The sequence below is a fragment of the Setaria viridis genome, chromosome 5, assembly GCF_005286985.2.
Source record: "Setaria viridis chromosome 5, Setaria_viridis_v4.0, whole genome shotgun sequence".
NCBI lineage: Eukaryota > Viridiplantae > Streptophyta > Magnoliopsida > Poales > Poaceae > Setaria > Setaria viridis.
The window spans coordinates 8,512,880-8,535,570 of NC_048267.2; the positions used below are offsets into that span (position 1 = coordinate 8,512,880).

The 22,691-nt window shown below is 46.9% G+C and overlaps 2 protein-coding genes across 2 annotated transcripts; one reads left to right on the plus strand and one right to left on the minus strand.

The window, feature by feature from the left end:
- Positions 1–5,281: 5,281 nt before the first annotated feature.
- LOC140222772 (uncharacterized) lies at positions 5,282–6,210 on the minus strand. Its single transcript, XM_072293908.1, has 2 exons — positions 5,479–6,210; positions 5,282–5,377 (listed from the first exon to the last, which is right to left on the minus strand). The coding sequence occupies exons 1-2, from the start codon at positions 6,208–6,210 to the stop codon at positions 5,282–5,284; spliced, it is 828 nt and encodes a 275-aa protein (XP_072150009.1).
- A 14,573-nt stretch (positions 6,211–20,783) lies between these two features.
- LOC117855982 (uncharacterized) lies at positions 20,784–21,592 on the plus strand. The gene is made up of 2 exons (XM_034738389.1): positions 20,784–21,397; positions 21,502–21,592. Exons 1-2 carry the CDS (start codon positions 20,784–20,786, stop codon positions 21,590–21,592), a joined length of 705 nt encoding a protein of 234 aa, XP_034594280.1.
- Positions 21,593–22,691: the final 1,099 nt, after the last annotated feature.

Below are 22,691 nucleotides of genomic sequence, written 5' to 3' on the forward strand. Positions count from 1 at the left end.
CCGTTAAAAAAAAAAACTGATAAAGTGGCAAGGTGCTCTACGTTCGTAACAAACTAAGGGGTGTTTGATATAAGTACTAAATTTTAGTAGGGTCACATCGGATATTCGGATGCTAATTAGGAGGATTAAACACGAGATAATCACAAAACTAATTGCACAGGTGAAGTCTAATTCGCGAGACGAATCTATTAAGCCACTCCACCTATGCAATTAGTTTTGTAATTAGACTATGGGCCTGTTTGTTTCCACCCTCCTAAAGTTTTAGCTCCTAAAATCTTTTAGGCAGTTTTTAAGCACCCTCCTAAAGTATGTTTGGTTCCACCTCCTAAAAGTGACTAAAAGCATTGAATGAAGTGGTACAATGACCCTAGTGCCCTCCCACTACCTCCCACCATACCCCTGGCGCCAAAACAAACCAAGGTACTGGTTCTGGCGCCATTTTCTTCCTGGTTCAGCTGGCGCCAGCTTCTGGTGCCATTTTCCTTCAGCTGGCGCCAAAGACAGTGAGGTACCTGCGGGGTTTTTTTTTAAGCCGTCTGTTTATTCCATTATGTAAAAAACATGCACACAAATGTATACACACTCATCCATACAAATCGGACACATCAATAAAATCATCATTACAATCCATCTATGCTCTACTAAACAAACCATCGGCTATCCAATCACGGAACTCGTTCATGTTTCGATCTTCGTCTCCATGACGTACATTTGAGGCATTAACCTGAGATGAAGATCCTTCGGGGAATGGAACATAGTTCTCATCACGATCAACCAAATCAAAGTCCACATCTCTCGAAAAACTCTCTCTAATAAAATTGTGTAGTGCCATGCATGCAATAATTATACGGCTTTGCTTTTGTATTTGATAGCTAGGAAGGTCAAGCAATATCCTCCACTTCATCTTTAGAACTCCAAACGACCGTTCAATAATATTACGAAGTGAAGAATGCGAGTAGTTAAAGAGTTCCTTTTTACCTCTTGGCATTGGGCCTTGTCTAAACTCCGGCAAATGGTACTTTGTTCCTTTGTAGGGTGCAAGATATCCCGGTCGATTTGGGTAACCCGAGTCAACAAGGTAGAACTTGCCTGTGCATTCATAATACATGAATTATGTGAGTCGCAGACCTAGTGTTCTAATAATAGTAAAATGCATGCAATCTAAGTCATTACCTTCAGGTGGGTGTGGAAACTTGTCACCAAACTTGTCAATTGCATCTTTGAAAACCCGCATATCATGAACTGACCCAAGCCAACCAGCCACCACGAAGGTAAACCTCATGTCGAAATCACATATGGCCATGACATTCTGACTAGTGAACCCATGTCTTCCCATATGTTGTACTACTTGGGTACTTGGCACTATTACAGGAATATGAGTACCGTCTATTGCTCCAATGCAATTGTCAAAGAAGGAGCTGAACCTAGGGCTTTGCAACCTAGGATGCACAACATTGAACTCAGGGTCTTTTGTCTTAATGATGTCAACTGCTAGCTTGTTCACACTCTCTAGCACTTTATCAAACTTTCTACAAATTGTTTCTAGTGACCTTGTGAAACGGTCTTCAACTTGCCTAAGAGATTGAGGTGCCCCACATATCCATAAAAACAGCCCTAAAGCTTCAATTGATGACATCCTCTTAGTTGATTTCAATCCATAAGTTTCAACTAGCAAACTATGCAGCCTCAGAAACAAATTTTGACTCATTCTAAACATATTATAACAAGATGTGCTATTTCCTAGTGTCCTCATTACCCATTCAAATCCACTCTCTGTTACTAATCTGTGAGCTGCTTTGTTCATATAAGTGTCGAAGTGATACATACCCAACATGGCAGCTGCAATAGTCAAGATTTTTCTCCTCTTCTTCCTACAATGCATCATATAGGATTGTATTCTTTGATCAAAGTCCTCTCTGTCATCATCCTCTTCATCCCATTCTTCTTCTTCCCATTCTTCTTCTTCCTGCAACAACACAAACAAGCAAGCAAATTAGTACTGTTTGTTAAGACATATAGACAGCAATATACATAGCATATAGACAGCAAAGTACAAGACATATAAACAGCAATAAAACCCAATGAAATAGCACAATTCACAGCATTGGCAGACACACATTCATTCAACACCTCAATACATGTCCATCAGAAATTAAACACCACAGTTGGTTCAGCACAAATTAATAAAAGGTTCAGCACAAATTAATAGTTCAAGTGACATAACAAAAGAAACATCTCTGTTGAGAAAGACATAGAGGTCATTCCATGTCATTCCATGTCTTCCTCAACCAAATCAATTTCTCCTCCTCATCATCAATCATGTCAAACACATCTCTGTAGTACTCCTGCTGAAACAATCTTGTTGCTATGCCAAATTCAGTTGATGTGGGACCAGCCCCAGCCTGCTTGACCAACAAAAGACACCTCTTTATGTCATCCTTTTCTTTCTATTTCTTTTCCAACTCCTTCTGTTTCTCCATCTCCCTCCGGTAGTGCCTCTTTTCCAACTCAAGCTGCCTGTACTGGTGTCTTTTTTCTAATTCATCTTGCCTCTGTTTAACCATTTCTTGTATTGTTGCTTCTTCCTTATTCCTAGAAACTTGTAACTCAGCAAGAAGCCCCTGGAACATCTTCACCATTGGGCTCTTACTCTTCTTGTTTGGGCTTGTGGCTGTGCTAGATAAGCTATTTGTTCTCTTACGGCTGCCACTGCTCAAGGGACTTGCCAGGAACTCCTCTTCCTCTTGTTCTTCACCTTCATCATCACCCAAGTCTACCTCCTCACCTCCCTTCTCTTGAGTTGATGAACCTGGTATGACAGAAGCTGCTCCATCCACTAAATGTCCTTTAAACATTTCCTCAAGGTATCCAATATATGTTGGTACACCAAACATGAACTTTCTACATTCACTTTTTCCCTGTATATCAGTTAAGCATATGATCAGTAAGTAAAAAAATGAACCTAGTGCTACATATGCAAAAACAGTACAAGCTAGACAACATATCAAACAGCTTACCTTTAGTGCCTTATCCCACCACTCAGCTGATGCTACTATACTGCCATCAGGTCTTCTCCCTAGACCTGTATCATTTTGCATCATGTTCCAAAATGTGTACAAAGTCCTACACTGTGGCCACCTGTTTTTGAGTTGCTTGATAGTAAGGTTGAATCCAGTCTTTAATAGCATTCCTTTTTTCATGTTACAATAACCTCTACGTGTCATTGCCCCTTTAAAACAATTCCCTGCCCGAATTTCCTCAACAGCAAGTTCACAATAAGAATGTGTATTTTCCTCAGACCATTCGGCCTTGTCATGAAGATTCTATAGCAGAAAAGAAATTATCACACTAAGCATTGCAATGACACACAATTCAAAAATAAAATAGCAACAACACATTTCACTACCATTTTAGAGGCAACATTTCATACAAGGGAAATGGAAAGCAACAATATTAGAGAGAATATTTCAGAGGGGGGAAGCAATTTACCTGAGAGAGAGTTTTAGGAGCCATGCCCTGTTCTTCTTCGCCGGCATCAACATTCACTGGATTCAGATAGCCGTGGCCTGCAGTTGAAGTTTCACCACGTCCTACTCTCAAAATTCGACCACCACGGCTACCACCTCCCTCCAACAGAAAGTTTGCCTCGACCTCGTCCAAATCCAACTTTACCCCCGAGCAAACCTTTGCCGCGACCACGCCCTCTGCCGGCGGCTGCTTGCACATTCACTCCAGGGGCACGACGAGGGACTGCCTGCTCAAAAATGGCCTCATCACCCTGAAGGTACTCTTGGTAGGACTGCATATCGGAGTAGAAGTCCGCTTGTGAGTTGAGATCCAAATGCTCCAAGTGCTGCCTGGGAGCGGACAGAGAGGGGGCCGTCGGCGGAAATAATGGGGTGAGGTCATCTTCGTCCGCATCAGGCGAGGATCTGCGGAAGCTGGTGGCAGCGGAGGAGGTGCCTTGAGACAGGAAGTCCCTGTAATTGTACCTGTCCATCAGGCACGGCCGAATCGGGGGAGGGGACGGCGCAATCGACCTGCGCACGAAATTCATTCATGAATAGGAAGGAAGAATCGTAGATCGAGAAAAGGAGAGCGAAGAAACTCACCCCGCAGTCCCAGCAGTTGCTCACGGACTGGATGACGGCGGGTGGCGTCGGCGGGGTTTCGGCGGCGGAGCACCCGAACTGGGCTGAGATGGGTAGGTGGGTGCGGGGGGATTCACTCCAGGGGCGGGTGGCGTGAGATGGGCGGCGGCGGCGGGCGGAGGGAGAGAGCGCGGCGGCGGCGGGCGGAGGGAGATAGGGCGGCGGCGGCGGGTGGAGGGAGAGAGGACGGCGGCGGCGGGCGGAGGGAGATGGGCGGCGGCGGCGGCGGCGGCAGGCGGTGGGAGCTGGGCGGCGGCGGCAGGCGGCGGGCGGGAGAGAGGCCTGTGGGCGGGTGGGTGCGGTGCGGGTGGATCTGGCGTCGGTGCGGGGGTAGGGAGTGTCCAGAACCGATTTTAGGCCCCGTTTGGATACACAATGCTAAACTTTAGCACAGTGTTAAACTTTAGCACTCCATTTGAGGGTGCTAAAGTTTAGCACTTGGGTTGTTTGGATACAGTGCTAAAGTTTAGCATATTGGGTGAGAAATGACTACATTACCCTCATTTATGACTGGCTTGGGGAAAAGTGGAGAGGAGAGAGAGGGGGGCAGCAGGGGAAAAAATAAGCTTGGGACCACTTTTAGCACTCATTAGCACCTTTTAGCACCCCTTGGGTGTGCTAAAGAAAATGAAGGTGCTAAACTTTAGCACACCCCTTTTAGCACTCCTGTTTGGGAGCCCAAGTGCTAAAAGGTGCTAAAAAGTGGGGTGCTAAAGTTTAGCACCCCCTCTCCAAACGGGGCCTTAGTCGGTTTTAGGAGGGGGTGAGGGCCTAAAAGATTTGGACCTCCTAAAAGATTTTAGTCACTTTTTAGGAGGAGTGTTTGGCACTTTAGGCAGTTTTTAGTCACTTTTTAGGAGATAAGATTTTAGGAGGATGGAAACAAACAGGCCCTATGTTTAATACTCCTAATTAGTATCAAGCATCCGATGTGATAGGTACTAAACTTAGCAACCTGCATCCAAACAGACTCTAAGAATCAGAGGCATTCCTCCAAATTCAAATATTCAAACTAAACGCATAGTACGTTAAACGCACATGCGACCACTAGCAATTAGCATGCCAAAATTCAAAGAATTTTGGAATAGAAGTTCATCATCTACATCAACTGCGCTTCAGGAGCCCCTAAATTAAGCTCGTGCACCACCACCACCACCTTTCGCGCCAAGGAAGACGTCGGTGAGCACCGTCTCCGACTGCAGCGACGCCTTGAGCAACGCCAAACCCTGCCCATGGATCAAAACGCATGAAAAAACTTCAGAATGCACAGAACACACGCTAATCTCTACGCAAATCCAATGCTCGTCAAGATGTAAAGTAAAATCACCTCTTTGTAGCGGATCTCCACGGTCTTGGCCTGCAGCCCGGTGATGTCGGTGACGCCGAGGGCGGTGATTGCGGTGACGGCGCAGATGGTGGACATGGGCGCGACCGTCATGTCGTCCATCACCATGTACGTCACCATGTCCCGCACGTACCCCCCGCCGCTTCCCTCGCCCGCAGCCGCTGCCGCGGGGTTCTTCGCGCCGCCACCGTCGGACTCGGGCTCCACGAGCTGCACCTCCGTCGCCATCTCGCCCTTGCACACGGGGCACGGCGTGCCGCGGACACCGGTGGCGTAGTTGTAGCAGCCCGGGGAGCAGCTGCAGCCCCTGCACCTGTAGAGGAGGCGGCCGTTCGGCGCTGCCGGGGCCAGATGGAGGACGGCGGGCGCGAGGAGAGCGTCCCTGGCGCCGCGGCGGCAGACGTGGCCGGCGTCGAGCGCCTCCACGCTGCGGTGGAGGTTGCCGACCGAGCCGACCATGGCGCCCGCGGCCGGGAGCTTGGTGGCCACCGCGGTGGTGGCGGCAGCAGCGCCGTCGTCAAGCGGTGAGACAGAGCCGCCCGCGGTGCTGGTCCCGCCCGTGGTCAGGAGCTTGGTGACCGCGGCGAGGGGGAGCGCGAGGAGGGAGAAGAGGAAGTCGACGACGTCCTTGCCGGCCTCCGCGTACAGCACGCGATGGGACTTGGTGTCGACGAGGAGCTTCATCATCAGAGGAGCGGCAGGGTTCGCTGCCATCTCAGAGTCTTCACAAGCGCGAGAAGCGATAGCTGCAGTCCGGATAGGTTCGTGGGTGGTTGAGAGTGAGATGAGCCCGAGGTTTAATGGTCTACTGGGAGATGAAAAGATGAGCTTGCATTGCATCGATGGCAGGTAGAGGTAGGACGTGCCTTCACTGCAGCTGGACATGCACGCTTGACCGACGGGCGGCTGCTCCCAGGCCCAGACGACGCTTCATTCGCCGCACGGACGCCGGGACGCGACCGTGTCGCTTACTCGCTTCCATCCCCATCCCGGTGACGCGTACCATGGCAGTATGGCACCGAAGCTGAAGCGTGTGCCACATAAACACAATGCTGATACGGCATTTTAATGAGAATGAATTTTTCATCGTGACTTTAGCATGAAATAGACGCCCTTGGGCTAGGTGGGCTGCAAATTGGCACGGCGTAAGTAAACAGGGCCTCGGCCCACAGAAGTTTTGGAAACGAGGAGCATCCCAAACTCGACGACACAACCTGACGATTCCGAAACACATCCGCGGCGACCGTCGCGTTCGTCGCCTTCATCTTCCTCCCCGGCAGCGCCAGCAGCTTCCGACCGGTTCAGCAACGGTTCATAGGCCACACCGTGAGTGGTTTCCCTTCATCCATATGTGGCGTCCTTCTCACCATCGAATACTTTTGTTGTTGAGATAATTCCCTATTTGACATTAGAAAAACTACTAGTGACACCGAGTTCAACTTTTGTTCTACGCTCTGTTGGGTTTTTCGTCCAGAAATCACTAAATACCTTGTGAAAAGATGATTTTGCTCCTATAGCCCCCACTACCGTTCTTCCTCCTCTGCTCCACACCGCACAGGCCCTTCTCCCTCCGCCCGGCCGCGCCTCCCCCGTTGCTTCACACCGCCGCCCTCCGTCCGGCCGCGCCTCCCCAGTTCCTCCTCGTTGCCGCAGTGTCGGCCGCGCCTCTCCACGTCCAGGTCGCCGGTGGCGCACCTAGCCGGGACTCGAGCTTGAGGAAGCCGGCCGCCAGGCGCGACCTTTGGTCGCGTGCCGCGTAGGGGAGAAGCGTGGCTGCCGACGCGTGCAGCCCGCCCTCCGCCCAAACCGCCACCGCCAGCACCGCCTTTCGCGGCGCCGCGTGTGACGACTGGCTCCTGTTCAACGATGGCGGCGGCGATGTCCACGGCGTTCTTCGCTTGACGAGCCCCTTCACGGGGAAGACGAGGCTGCTTCCCAGCTTGTTCGGCATCCATGCTTGGCACGAGCCTATCGAGATTGGGAACGAGCCTGCTCCCAAGGACGGGCCCTCCGAATGGAGAGACAAAAGCGTTGTCCGTGTGTAGAAGCAGTCGTGTGCCCAGATGGCCTCATTGCCGCCATCGTCGGCCGCAAGTACTTCGCCAAGGTCGCGCTCTGCTTGCTGGACACCTTTTCGTGGTTGTTGAGCACGCACGACCGGTGGAGGTGGTACGAGGACATCGCCTTCGCCAACGGCAAGGTGTACGCCCTCACCGGCGACGAGGACCTCCTCGCCTTCGACGTCGGCATAGACGTTAGCATCGGTAACTTGGTGGTCTCGCATGTGAAGCGCGTCATCCAGAGCTGGCTTCCCTGCCTGGCCAGTGCCAAGGTCCGCTACCTCGTCAGGTCACGCGGCGGCGCGCTGCTCATGGTCCGCCGGCACTTCCTGCCCGGCGAGACCACGGTGCGGTTCTCCGTGTTCCGGGCGGACCTCAGGTCATCGCATTGGGTGGAGGTGAGCACCCTAGGCGGCGACGGCGAGGCGCTCTTCATGGGGCGGCCGTGCTCCAGGGCCGTGTGCGCTCGCGGAGTGGTCCGCGGCGACCAGATCTTCTTCCTGCAGGACGAGGGCGTGCTGCTCTTTGCAGACCATAGGAGGGACGGGCTGGGCGAAGGGCGGCGGTGTGGAGCCACGGGGGAGGCGCGGCCGGGCGGAGGGAGAAGGGCTGCGGTGTGGAGCAAAGAGAGAAGGGGAGGAGAGGAGAGAGAAGGGCGGTGAGACCTACAGGGATAAAATTGTCTTTTCGCAGAGCATTTAACAGAGTGTCCTATAATGAAAGTTGAACTTGATGTCAAATATGGAACTAAATTTTTTTAGGGTCAAGAAAGGGATCAGTAATTTTTCTCATGTCAAATAAGGAATTGTCTCTTTGATATTCATGGTTCTTTTTTACTCAAGAAGATGAAATCTGCCCTACCTAGATTTGAGCGTCTAAATCTTAATCAGCATGAGTGTCGACGCTGTTGGCGATCAATCGCCCTATCCACTCAGTCGATGGTCCTATTCTACACAATTTGATTGAACACGTTAGCATCATCAGGGTTTTAGGGGTTGAGGAAGGGGCGCGATTATACGGCGCTAGAGGCGACAAATTTGCATTTGTCACCTTTTAATTAGCACGTCCGTCCACCACGCGCGCGCATGGATTGGTGGGTCGCTTTCAACCCAATAATTAGCGGAAGGGCCTCCCACTTTATGGATGCATGCAACAATTAGTGGAAAGGAAAAGCACCATGCATGCAAAAGTTAGTGGAGAGAGCATGCATGCATGCAAAAAAGACAAAATGATGACTGCGAACCCACATGCATGCAAATCTAAAAAAATAAAAAAGTCATACCTTCTAAACAGAATATCTAAAGTAAAGTTTAGTTACACCAATATATTTATTACGATGAGATTTTCAAAATAGGACCCACTTGACTATGTTTGGATAATATTTTAAAAAATATTTTTTAACAGACGGATTAATTAGGTCTAACTAATGCGAACAAATACTTGAGCACCACAAACAAATTTCTATTTCCTGCGAACAAAAAATTAAACATGACGAACAAAAAAGGTACAATATGAAACAAAATATTGAACATCACGAATATTTGAGTAGTGCACTGGTAGCTTCAATGTCCCACCTAGTAGGTCACGAGTTTGAATCTAATCTCCTGCGCTATTTTTGCTAAATTTAACTGTGTATTGAGCCGGTTGATGGAAAAGGGCAAATCAGTCTTCTATACACATAGAACAAATTATATGAACCTATAGAACAAATCAACTATACACGTCTAATAATTATACGAAATTATAGAAAAAATAGTATAAATAAATTATACAAACTCACAGTACAACAATTTATAAATTAGAACAATTTATATAAACTTTAGAACAAAAAGTTGTGCCATCGAATAAATTGCATGAACTCATAGAATAAAAGAATACACCTAAATAAAAAAATTACTATCAACAGAAAATTAAAGGATAAAATACTATGAAATTGATATATTGTAATCACCAATAAAAAATTTAAAAATAAAAATAGAAAATAATATAATAATAAATAAATACATCCAGAAATTATATAAACTAACGGAACAAAACAACAGTATACATCAAACAAACAATATGAATTAAAGAATAAAAATAAATACACCCGGAATAAATTATACAAACTGACCGAACAAAACAGTAGTGTACATCAAACAAATTATATGGACTAACGGAACACAATATCTATATGTACCTCGAACAAATTATAGAAACTCACAGAACAAAGTATTTATACACTTAGAACAAAAATATCAAATGACGCGAACAAATGGGTATGCATCTTGAACGTATGGCTCAACATGCAAATAAATAATTCTACATATATGATAAACAGAACTATATCGTTACCTAAATAATTGTACAAAATATTGTACAGCACAATCAAATTATGTTGTGCCAAGGATTACTTCAATCATAATGAACAGATAGAAAATATTTAAGGAAAAAGAAAAAAATATAATCTTGATGAATAGTTCAATCACAATGAAAGATATAAGTATCTACAAGAAAAAGAAAAATAATATAAAAGGAAGAAAAAGAAAAATTATTACAAAGTTGAGATAAGATAGCTACTCGAGGAACACACAGAGGGATAAGGGTACCCACGGGTCCCCACTGACTACGATACTGGTCGGTCCTAACAGGTGGGCCCGCCCGACCACGCTATACGGGCCAAGGCATGAAGATGCGTGGAGCACAAGCTCGGAGGCTTGGCGAACAGATTTTGCCCGTATATTGCAGGATACTTGTTGTAGTCCGACTAAGATTTCTTTCCATGTAACAACCGACTAGGATTAGATCCTATCAGATTGTAACCCTAGGTCGTCAGCCTATATAAGGCGGCTAGGGACGCCTCCCGAGGGCACCTCAACTCATCGCATCCTATACCAGCAATACAATCCACCAGAAGACAGGACGTAGGGTATTACTCTCCGGAGGCCCGAACCTGTCTAGACCTTATGTCTCTGTGTTACCATCCAAGTTCTTGGTCTTGCGATCTCGCCCGCCTACAAATCTACCACCTGGGTAACCCCCTGGTGAACTGTCGGTCACTAAATCCGACAGTTAGTGCGCTAGGTAGGGGTGATCGCGAGATCCTCCCCAGCAAACTCGATAACATCTCGCCCCGACATCATCTTCCCCGACAACAAGAAATCCACCCACCCACCCAGCAAATTTGTTGGCTATCATTCAAAGATCGGGTGAGTCATTCTCAATGTTCTATATCAGATGGATCTGATTTTCTGATTAACTGATCCACATGTTATATCTCTTGTTTCCGATATAATCGGGTGAGCTCTTCGTCCCTGGTCGAGAACTTTCCCACGTCGGCATACGCATGCACATCGATTGCCCCGGCTAATTTGATGTGCAAGGCGGTCGGTCCGCCACGATGATCAATGACGCTGGCGTATATGAGTGTGCAAGGTGGATCGGTGCACCTATGTTGCATGCATCGGCCGACATACAGGGAGGGAGGATTATATTTTTTTTAATTTTTATTCTACCGATGCAATCCGTTTCTTGTTTTTGCCCTTCACGAGGATTAGTTTAATCAATTTCTCGTTTAACTTGTTCTGTGCATGACTGCTACCGTCATGATGCTGCATGTTGTGAGAAGCAACGAGCAGGCGATCTTCATTCACGCTCAACTACAGGGTAGCCGTTGTGTTTGTTGGTAGGCCAGGTTCCATGCAGCTATGGGCACCGGGTCGACTCGATTTTAAGCTTCACGACTCGGCAGCGACATCCCATGACCCCAACTACAGCTCCACGCGCTGCTGCCACCTGGACTCAACATTAAGTTCATCAACAATTATCGGCTGACCACCATGACAAAGATGATGATCATCGGCTGCCCGATCACTCTGACTCGGCACGAATCAAGCTAAGTCTTATTTTCAATTAAATATTTTACGGCTTCCGTATATCTTCACACGCCTTGATTCTCCTATGTCTCTATGACTTTCGCCGACCACCCTGATCATACCCCGACTGCTCATACAGCTTGGTCCGTCCACTAAACGGGCAGTCGGAGCTGCACCCAACAAGTGCCCAGCGCATGCTTTCGGTTTTTCGCATAGTTTCGACTGCTTTGCAGCTTGTCCGTCTCTCTTAACAGTTGCTAAAGTACTCAGGTAGCACACACATTAATCTGTGAAGCCTAGCCCTCATGTGTCGCTTCCTGCCAAGCATGCTTGGGCCCGCTCTCAGCAACACCCTGGCAGGATCAGGTGCTTAAATGTAATGGGCTAACTACTCGGGAAAATTACATGGCCTCCAAGAGTAGGATGCGCAAGAATTTACTTCAACGCTGAATAAACTCTAAGTTATTCAATTATGAAATGTTCTACATTATGCTACATAATCTTTATATTGTCCTTTACAGCTTAGAAACTATTCGGCGTGCCTCCGGCCACCCGGCGGACCTCTCAGGCTCGGGGGCTGGGTGTGGGAGGCGACTTGGTGTGTTTCGGCAGCTCGTCTGGCTACCAAGCTCAAGGGCTAGACGCCACAGATGACCCGGTGTGCCTCCTGCCACCCGGCCGACCTCTCAAGCTCGCGGGTTAGGTGTGGGAGGCGACTTGGTGTGCTTCTGTAGCTTGTTCGGCTCCCATGCTCGGGGGTTAGGCACCACAGACGACTCGGCATACCTCCTACCACCTGGCCGATCTCCTAGGCTCAGGGGCTAGGTGCGGGAGGCGACTTCGCGTGCTTCCGCAGCTCGTTCGGCTCCTAGGCTCGGTGGCTGGACGTCTAATTCTGGTCAGCGTGCCTCCTTAGCTCGTCGAGCTCCAAGGCTCAGGGGCTGGGCGCCTAATTCTGGTCGGCGTGCCTCCTTGGCTCTGCCAGTCCTCGCGCTCAAGGGCTGGACACCTAATTATGGTTGGCGTGCCTCCTTGGCTTCACTAGTCCTCGCGCTCGGGGGCTGGGTGCTTAATTCTGGTCAACGTGCCTCCTTGGCTATACCAGTCCTCGTGAAGGGGGGTTGCACGCATAATTCTGGTTGGCGTGCCTCCTTGGCTTTTCCAGTCCTTGCGCTCAAGGGCTGGATGCCCAATCCTTGTGCCTCCGCCAGTTCTCGCTAACGGGGGCTAGGCGCCTATTTCAGGTCGGCATGCCTCCGTGGCTCCGCCAGTCCTTGTGCTGGGGGACTGGACGCCTATTTTAGATTGGTGTGCCTCCGTGGCTCCGCCAGTCCTCGCGCTGAGGGGCTCGACACCTATTTTAGGTCGGCGTGCCTCTGTGGCTCCGCGAATCCTCGCGCTCGGGGGGTTGGGTGCCTGTTTCAGGTCGGCATGCCTCCTTGGCTCCACCAGTGCTCGTGCTTGGAGGCTGGGCACCTATTTCAGGTCGGTATGCCTCCGTAGCTCCACCAGTCCTCACGCTCGGGGCTGGGCACTTGTTTTAGGTTGGCGTGCTACTTCAGGTCGGCGTGCCTCCTTAACTCCGTTAGTCCTTGCGCTCGGGGGCTGGATGCCTACTTCAGGTCGGCGTGCCTCCTTGGCTTCGCCAATCCTCGCGCTCGAGGGCTGGACGCCTACTTCAGGTCGGCATGCCTCCGTGGTTCTGCCAGTCCTCGCGCTTTGCAGCAGTACGGCTAGTTCAGGTAGGCCTGACTATGCGGCTCCACCAGTCCTCGCGCTCAGAGGCTGGGTGCCTACTTTAGGTCGGCGTGCTTCCGCGGCTCCGCAGTCCTCGCATTCGGGGGCTAGCCACCTATTTCAGGTTGGCATGCCTTTGCGGCTCCACCAGTCCTCGCGCTCGGGGGCTGGGCGCTATATTTGGATCCCTTTTATGATGGAAACAATACATTAGATTCTTAACCATTGGACCGATTACTTCAATCGCTTCAATGCTCGGGGGATACTCCATATGGAGTGCGTCTTGCAACGCCCTCCATGTGCTTCCCTTCGATCTACAGGATGCCAGACATCCCGGAGCTCAGCAGTCGCATAACAATGCGCATTTGGTCATACGCCTGTGGAAGTTTCAATTTTTCTTCCTTTTTTGAGTACCACGCAGCCTTTCCATCACTATGATGATACCATGATGATACTGCAACTTCAGTCGAGTGCATTACAAGCTTCGTTGCGTATTCGTCAGGCTCTTGTTCAACTCCACATTGCTCGGGGGCTTAAGGGATAAGGGTACCCACGGGTCCTCACTAACCAGGATATTGGTCGGTCATGACAGGTGGGCATGTCTGACCACGCCGTGCGGGCCAAGACATGAAGATGTGTGGAGCACGATCTTGAAGGCTGGGCGATCGGATTCTGCCTGGATATTGCGGGATACTTGTTGTAGTCCGACTCAGATTGCTTTCCATGTAACAACTGATTAGGATTAGATCCTATCCGATTGTAACCTTAGGTCGTCAGCCTATATAAGGTGGCCAGGGACACCTCCTGAGGGTACCTCAATTCATCGCATCTCATACCAGCAATACAATCTACCAGAACACAGACGTAGGGTATTACTTTCTAGAAGTCTGAACCTGTCTAAACGTTGCGTCTCTGTGTTACCATTCAAGTTTCTTGATCTTGCGATCTCCCATGCTTTCTACCACCTGGGTAAACTCTTGGTGGACTGCGAGTCACTAAATCCGACACTAATGAAGAAATTATATACTAAAAACTATACATGTGGTCTTAAAAATACAAAAGAGAAGGAGTAAAAATAAATAAAGTAATGTAGAAAGGAAAATAAAATCAATGAAAAAAAGAAAGGTAAACTACGTAGAAGAAGAAATATATAGAAGAGAATCTAAATTAAAATAGAAAACAAAACACGAACTGAAATAATAAAAAGAAAAATGATATAAAAGGGATAAAAAAGAAATAAAAAGGAATGAGAAAAAAGGTGTAACCACGAAATGGTAAAGAATAGAAAAGAAGAAGAGAGAAGAAAAAACGAAAAGAAAAGAGACCATGAAAAAATTAGAAGGGATGAAAATAGATAAATAAATAAATAAATAAATAAATAAATAAAAGAGAAGAAAGAAAAAAGAAAAAGAAAAGAATAGAGAAAGAAAAATAAAACAAGAAACAAAGAGACAGGAAAAGGAAAATGAAACAAAGAAAATAAGTAAAAATGAAAAGGGAGGAAAGGGAATGAGAAAACTTAGTATTAAAAAGAGAGGGGAGGAAATAAAAAATATATAAAAGAGAAAAAAGGAAAAATAAAAACAAAAGAATAGAAAGAGAAATATAAAAAAAGAAATGAAACTACAAGGGGAGGAGTGGCATCGTTGGAGAAGCACCTGGGAGAGATGAAACTACAAGGGGAGGAAGAAGAAGATCTTGATTTCTCTGGAGAATTCGAGGATCTGGTGAAAGAAGTTCGGTGGATTGCCCTGTTTAGGGTTCACACGACGAAGCCCTTCAGCCATGCAGCTTTATTCAGCGCGTTGAGGAACGCGTGGGCGGCAGCGAAGGAGGTGACTTTCAAGGCACGGGAACCGAATATGTTCGTAGTCCAGTTCCACTGCCTCGGCGATTGGACGAGAGTCATGGAGGGGAGGCCTTGGCTGTTTAGAGGTGCAGCCATAGTTATGGAAGAATATGATGGCTATTCAAATGTGAAGTCATATAATCTGGATAAGATCCCAATCTGGGCACGAATTCATGGTGTCCCGGAGATGTTGATGAAGAAGAAAGAGCTAGCTGAGAAGGTCGCAAAAAAAGTGGGGGAAATCATCAAGCTATTGGTGAATGACGGAAAAATCAACTACACTCTGTATTTGCGCACGAGGGTTTGGATCGATCTAAAGAAACCTTTAGTTCGAGTGGTGCCGATAACTCTCAAGGAACGGATGATATGCCTGGTACAGTATGAAAAATTACCAAACTTCTGTTTCTTTTGCGGTTGCTTAGGCCATGAGGTTACAGAATGTGGAGATGGTGTCCATCCAAAAGAAACGTGTGATTGGGGGGATTGGTTGAGAGTTCCGTTTATGACAGGAACAATGATGAGGGATGACCGTGGAGGACGCAGTGGTGGGAGAGGGACAGGTAGAGGCAGAGGTATTGGCCGCGGGAGGGGGATGGAGTCTGGATCGGAGGACATGGACATACCGGAAGAAACAGAAGTAGCTACAGAAGATAATCAAGAGCACATAAGGACAGGGGGGGCTCCGGTGCAAGCACAGTTGTTGGAGTACCCAACTACGAAGGACGGTGCCATTAGTCCGATAGCAGAACAAGAAAAGAAAAGGCCTAGGAGGAGTGAAGATGGTGGGGAGGTGAACCAGGATAACCCAATTGCAAGATCGGCGCTCTCCTTCGAGGAGAGTGACCGGGCACAATGAAAATCTTGGTCTGGAACTGCCAGGGCCTTGCTAGCGCCCGGGCAGTTCGTGCGCTTCTGGAAATCCAGGAGCGGGAGAGACCAGATGTGTTTTTTCTGTCTGAAACGCATTTGGGTAGAGTGAAGGCAGAAAAGTTGAAGCGAAAATTGGGTTGTGATCACCTTTTAATTAATGAAAGTGATGGACGAAGTGGTGGCTTGCTCATGTTGTGGAGGAAGGAGACTGTGATTCAGTGTAAAGATGTCTCTCAGTACTTCATTGACGTGGAGATTAGAGGTAATGTGGTGTGGAGATTAACCGGTTTTTATGGAGAGCCGAGATGGGATCATAAACACGTGACATGGGAGACTTTACAGTCTTTGCATGATAACACGTCTATTCCATGGCTGGCTGTAGGAGATTTCAATGAGATCCTTTTCCACCATGAAAAGGAAGGAGGTAGAACTAGATCACAAACTCAGTTGCAAGCATTCCAGGATTCTCTTATGGAATGCGAGCTAGCGGATATTGGATTTGTGGGTGATATTTTTACTTGGCAGCGGGGGAGAATCAGAGAGAGGTTGGATCGAGGAGTAGCAAATGCACAGTGGAATATTTCGTTTCCAGATGCTCAACTAAAAAATGGAGAGATGGTCAAATCTGACCATCGTCCACTTATTGTTGACACAGATGGCGCCTCTGTCCAGTTCCTCCAAGAAGAAAGACCAAGGAGATTTGAAGCAAGGTGGTTAAAAGAGGAAACAATGGAGGAAATAGTACAGGCAGCATGGGTACGGACTGCGGTGCAGGGTAATGGCCCAAGCTTGATGGCGAAGGTGAATGCAGTACACGATGATTTACATGCTTGGGATCGGGAGGTTCTGAAGAAACCTGTTTACCATATGAAAAAACTGAAAATGGAGCTTGAAAAAGTGAGACGCGGTCCGCTAACAGATGAATCAATAGCAGCACAAAAGGAGATTCTCTTGCGGCTTGATCTTTTATTAGAACAGGAAGAAATCTTTTGGGTACAAAGAGCCAGGGCAAATTGGCTTAAGCATGGAGATCGTAATACAAATTTTTTCCACCACTATGCATCGACTCGGAGGAGGAAAAATTTTGTTAAGGGATTAGTTGATGAGTTTGGGGTAAGACATGAGGATGCCGGAGAGATGAAGATGATGGTTAAAGATTATTTTACTAATCTCTTTACGTCTGAAGTGCATGATGTTGATCAAGGAGTTCTAGGGGATATGAATTGCAGGGTAACGGCTGATATGAATCAACTTCTTCTCGCTCTTTTCTCTAGGGAGGAGGTGAAGAAAGCTCTTTTCAGTATTGGTGATCTTAAAGCCCCCGGACCTGATGGTTTACATGCAATTTTTTTCAAGCGTTTCTGGAATATGTTGGGAGAGGAACTGACTGATGAAGTGTTGCAAGCAGTGAACAACTCAACTATCCCAGATGGATGGAATGACACTACAACTGTGATGATCCCAAAGGTGGAGAACCCAGATAAAGTTGGTCAATTCAGACCAATTTCCCTATGCAATGTGGTCTATAAGGTAATATCAAAGCTTTTATCAAGTAGACTAAAAGTGATTTTACCAGATATTATAAGTGACCATCAAAGTGCTTTTGTTCCGGGGAGGTTGATTACTGACAATATTTTATTAGCTTATGAGTGCATACACTCAATGAAAAGGAAGAAGGGGAGTAGGGGATTATGTGCTGTAAAATTGGATATGCATAAAGCATATGACAGAGTAGAGTGGATTTTTCTTGAGAAAATGATGTTGAAACTCGGATTCCACCAAAGATGGGTAAAGATGATTATAGCTTGTGTTACATCAGTCAAGTACAGGGTCCGATTCAATTCGATGGAAACTGATACTATTATACCTACAAGGGGTCTGAGGCAAGGTGATCCATTGTCACCATATCTTTTCCTGATAGTGGCAGAAGGTTTATCATGTATGTTGAAGGGTGCTGAAGAAAGAGGGGAGTTGGAGGGGGTTAAGGTGTGCAGGGCAGCCCCGGTTATTTCACATCTGCTCTTTGCAGATGATTCGCTCATTCTAATGCATGCCGACAAGAAGAACGCAGATTGTCTGACTGATATTCTAAACAGATATTGTGCTAATTCAGGGCAGAAAGTTAGTGAAGCAAAATCAAGTATTTTCTTCTCAAACAATACCAATGTTGATGTCAAAGTGGAGGTTTGTGAAGCTCTGAATATTATGACTGAATCCCTCAGTGATAAATATTTGGGTTTACCGGTGATGGTGGGGGCAGACCGGTCTGACTGCTTCCGTCATCTGGTTGACCGAGTGAACTCTAGAATAAATGGGTGGAAGGAGAAGCTTCTTAGTATGGGTGGTAAGGAGATCCTGATAAAATCTATTGCTCAAGCTATCCCAGTGTATACGATGATGGTGTTTAAAATTCCTAATAAAATTTGCAAAGGAATAAGCAATGCCATTTCGCGATACTGGTGGGGTGATGACAATGATAAAAACAGGATGCATTGGCAAGAATGGTGGAAAATGTGCATGCCTAAAGGCTCGGGAGGAATGGGGTTCAGAGATATTCAATCTTTCAACCTGGCAATGTTGGCTAAACAAGTGTGGAGACTGTTGAGAGAGCCTAATTCATTATGTGCTAGGGTACTAAGATCTCGTTACTATCCGGATGAAAAGTTACTAAATGTAAAGATGAAAAGTGGTAGCTCTTATACTTGGCAGAGTATCTTAGCGGGCCTTGACTGTTTTAAGCTGGATACATCTGGAGGGTTGGAGATGGTACACAGATCAACATCTGGAAAGATAATTGGATACCGGGCAGCCATGACATGAAAGTTCAGACACGAAGAGGGAATAACTTAGTAACCTCAGTAGATGAGCTTATCAACCAAATGACTGCATCTTGGGATGAGGATCTGGTACGTGTTATACTTGAGAATGATGCAAATCGTATACTACAGATCCCCATTACGACAGGAAGAGATGACTGTGTTGCCTGGCATTATAACAGAAATGGCCTGTTCTCTGTGAGATCAGCATATCATTGTCAATGGAAGAAGAAATTTGGAGCTCGTTGTGCAGCTATGCAAGGTAGCGGCACTAGTAACTGCCAGGTCTAGAAAAAAACTTTGGAAACTCCAAGTGCCGGGGAAAGTTAAAATTTTTGGCTGGAGAGCTCTCCAAGGTTTCATGCCGTGCAATGCGATCTTGGCAAACAGGCACGTCATACCGACGGTGGGTGCCCGGTGTGTCGCAATGGTGCAGAAGATATAAAACATTTGATGTTCACGTGTGATCGAGCCAGAACAGTTTGGAGGTCCATTGGCATCTGGGAGAAAATCAGAACGTTTATACAAACTGACCGATCTGGTTCTATTTTGATTGAGAATATTATTAACAGAGGTGAGCAGATTCATAGCCTGGAAGTGGGACTCGCTGAGCTTATTTTGACTGGAGGATGGTACTTGTGGTAGGAAAGACGGCAGCTAACGCATGGTGAGGCGGTTCAGCCTCCATCAAGATCATGCCTAGCTGTTGTTTCATTAACAAAGAATTATAAGCTAGCTATGAAGAAAGGCATCAAGCTACGAGAAGGATGGAAGAAGCCTAGTGAAGGGTATATTATGCTGAATATTGATGCTTCTTTTGACGAGGACAGGGGATGTGGTAGTACGGGTGCAATTATCAGAGATAGCTCTGGAGGGATGATTGTAGCTTCAAATACTTTTATCCCATATCTAGTTGATGCACCAATGGCTAAAGCTTTTGCTCTAAAGGAGGGACTAATGTTAGCTCAACATATTGGGGGTAATAAGCTGATTGTTCAAACTGATTGTATGGAGGTCGTTGAGATTATGGAGAATGCGGGATTCACTGCGAATTCAGCTGCTGCAGTTTACGATGAATGTAATATAGTTTGGAGTGGATTCCAAGAGATCTCCATTGAGCACTTGAGTAGGGAAGCAAATCAAGTGGCGCATGAGCTAGCTAGACATGCTATGATTTCTAGAGAAATTGTATTTGGGACGATGATTCCCCTAATTTTATTGTTCAGCTCCTATCAAACGATGTAACTATATTTGATCAATAAAGCTTGCCCAAGGGTTTTTATAAAAAAAAGGAAACAACGTACGTACCTGCTCTCTCTCATCTCCGACGTACACACGGAAACCAAACACGCACGAGATGTGTCAGACTTCACGAGCCACACGCGTTTGTCCTTGGCTTCAGGTCCGTTCTTCACTTCAGGCAACGCGCGACGAATTTGTCGCGTACGCGACATATAGTCGTGGCGTTGAGGGAGGGCCCGTGTTGCGGTGACTTTTTACTTTCTGCTTTTCCCTACGCACTTTCTGCATCTGACAAATATATTACTCGTCTGGATTCAGATTACTGTTAAGAAAAAGTGAGCATGCTTCTCTGTTTTGCTTGCTAATACACACACGCAACGCTAACCTGAAGTTTTATTTGTTTGAGACAAAAGTTTATCTTATTTTCGGAAATTGTCAACCTGTTTTTTCTGTTCAAGTTCATGAGATCACTTTCTGTTACAACCTGTAGAGTCATGTTTCACTGTGTCTGCTTCAAACATCTCTGACAAACTAATTTGTTCTCCTTTTATTTTCTTGATTATTGGGAGAGACTCCCTGGTTTTTCTAATTTTAAGTTAGAACAACACTAAACCTAAGCTGGCTTGGAACTCGCTGAAACTATCTGTAGGTACCGGCAAATTAGTGGCCTCATGTTCAAGTTCAAGCCAGAGTATAGCCGTCTTCTCAACCGAAGGCACTAACCAATTTGTTGCATCAAGTGCTGCTTTTTTCCCCCTTGCACAATACTTATTCTGAAAGCCTATATTCTATTAACTTACTTGCTATCGTGAAAGGTGACTTCTATGGAATCGTAACAACCTTGACTCCAGGTGAATCCATGGCCACTAATGGATTACAGATGAAGCTCTTGATTGACACCAAGGCCCAGAGAGTCTGCTTTGCCGAGGCTGGCAGAGACGTCTTCGAGTTCTTCTCCTGCCTCCTGGGCCTACCGATGAGCACAGACATCAACCTGCTCACCAAGGAGCGCATGGTCGACAGCATCGGGAACGTGCTTGCCAGCGTGCAGGACCTGGACGGCAAGTTCGTGATCTCAAGCAAGAGCAAGGAACCCTACCTGAGCCCCGCCGTCGCCCCCACCGTGCTCTGCCCTTTGCAGAAGCTGCTGGATGCACCATTGAACGCGAGCACCAAGTTCTTCACATTGGAAGGGAAAAGTGACTACTACGGCGTGCATCCTTGTGGCTATTTTTCTGCTGCCAAAGGCAGCAAATGCCCGTCTTGCTCCAAGACAATGGCCTCGCCGATGAAGCATGTCAAACCCAATGGTTTTGCCGTTGGGATGGCCACGTACACGATCATGGATGATCTCTCCATAACCCCGGCATGCAGCGTGTCGAGCGTCGCCATGCTTGCAGAGTGTGGTGTCACGGACCTGAGCTCGCTGCAGCAGAAGACCGTGAAGATCGGCAAGGAAGAGGTCGCACACTTGTTTATTACTACCTACTTCTGATTTTCTCCAGACAGAAAAAATCATAAGAATTTTGTTGAAATGGTTGACTAGATGATATTTTTGTGTTGAAATGTAGGCGCAGGAGATACTTTCTTGACTCCCTGAAGTCCAAGACCGTCCTGACCGACGTCTTTCTGCAGAAGGAAAAAGTTCTTTGGAAGAAGGAAGCATGAAGGGTTCTCATGACCGCTCCTTGTCGCAAGCTGGAAGTGGTTTACTAGGTGCTGATACCCCATCTAGCAGTCCGAACCATTCCCTTAGTTTTTTTTTATGTAATCATTCTTGAAGCTCTGACTGAACAGTAGTAGTAATTGACTGTGGGAAGTTTACTCTGAAAGTAAAGAACGATGATCAGCTTCAGACAGTCATTTTTCTCTGGTGGATTTAACTGGGATTCAGTACAAATTTGAACTAAACCCCCTGCCAAATCCCTCTAGTCCAAGCAGACTATAGTAAAGAGGACAACATTTGGTTCCTGCTCTGTGACATTGTTTCACTCATGCCTTCTTGTGAACAAGCCATTTGTCAACTGGAGTACACTGTTAATATTGAGTCATGAGTCGACAGCTCAACACCTCGTCAATTCCTAGTGTACAAGAAGCAAACAAGTTCAGTAGCAGCTGCATCACCAAACTCATCACGACAGCCTCCCCTTGCAACCTATATCTATTTTTGTGATGAAAAATCAAATTCTAGTTGGAGTCACTTGAATGCTTAAGCCTCATACTTGTTCAGACATAGTAGCAGGACAACACATACTTCCATAACAACTTCTTTCAGTTCCGTACTTCCGTCTAAGTTCTTAGGCTTTTGTTTGCAAGCCAAGTTCAGTGAATGGATTTTTTTTCGATAAAGGAAGTTTTATCCAATTCAAGATCGTTACGTCGAGAGTTCAGGGAATGAATTAGCATCACATCGCCTCACAACCAACCAAAGATATGTTCCATAATTCCAAAATCATTTCTGAAATAAGGGGGAACAGCAAATTTTTTTCCATAGAAGCAGTTCATAATCAATACCACTCTGAACCACTTTATGACGGTATATGCAATCTTCAGATGATTGCATGGGTTGGTAAGTAGAGTGTTTAAGAAAAACTGCAGGGGATCTTGTCCTGAAAAGGGCTCACAGTCCACCATAATGCCTTTGGAATACCCAAGGAGATTAAAAAAACATGCAAAAAAAACATGCGCTCGCCGGCCCCGTGCCTGCTCTCGCGGGCCACGCCGCCCCGCCCTCGCCCCGCGCTCGTCGGCCGCGCCACCCCGCGCC

Excerpts from the sequence above, each read along its gene's own strand:
- LOC140222772 (XM_072293908.1), bottom strand. The coding sequence starts at position 6,210 with ATGGCAGCGAACCCTGCCGCTCCTCTGATGATGAAGCTCCTCGTCGAC. Across the intron at positions 5,378-5,478 it reads TGGAGATCCGCTACAAAGAG|GGTTTGGCGTTGCTCAAGGC; the intron begins GTGATTTTACTT and ends ATCCATGGGCAG.
- LOC117855982 (XM_034738389.1), top strand. The coding sequence starts at position 20,784 with ATGGCCACTAATGGATTACAGATGAAGCTCTTGATTGACACCAAGGCC. Across the intron at positions 21,398-21,501 it reads AAGGAAGAGGTCGCACACTT|GAGATACTTTCTTGACTCCC; the intron begins GTTTATTACTAC and ends ATGTAGGCGCAG.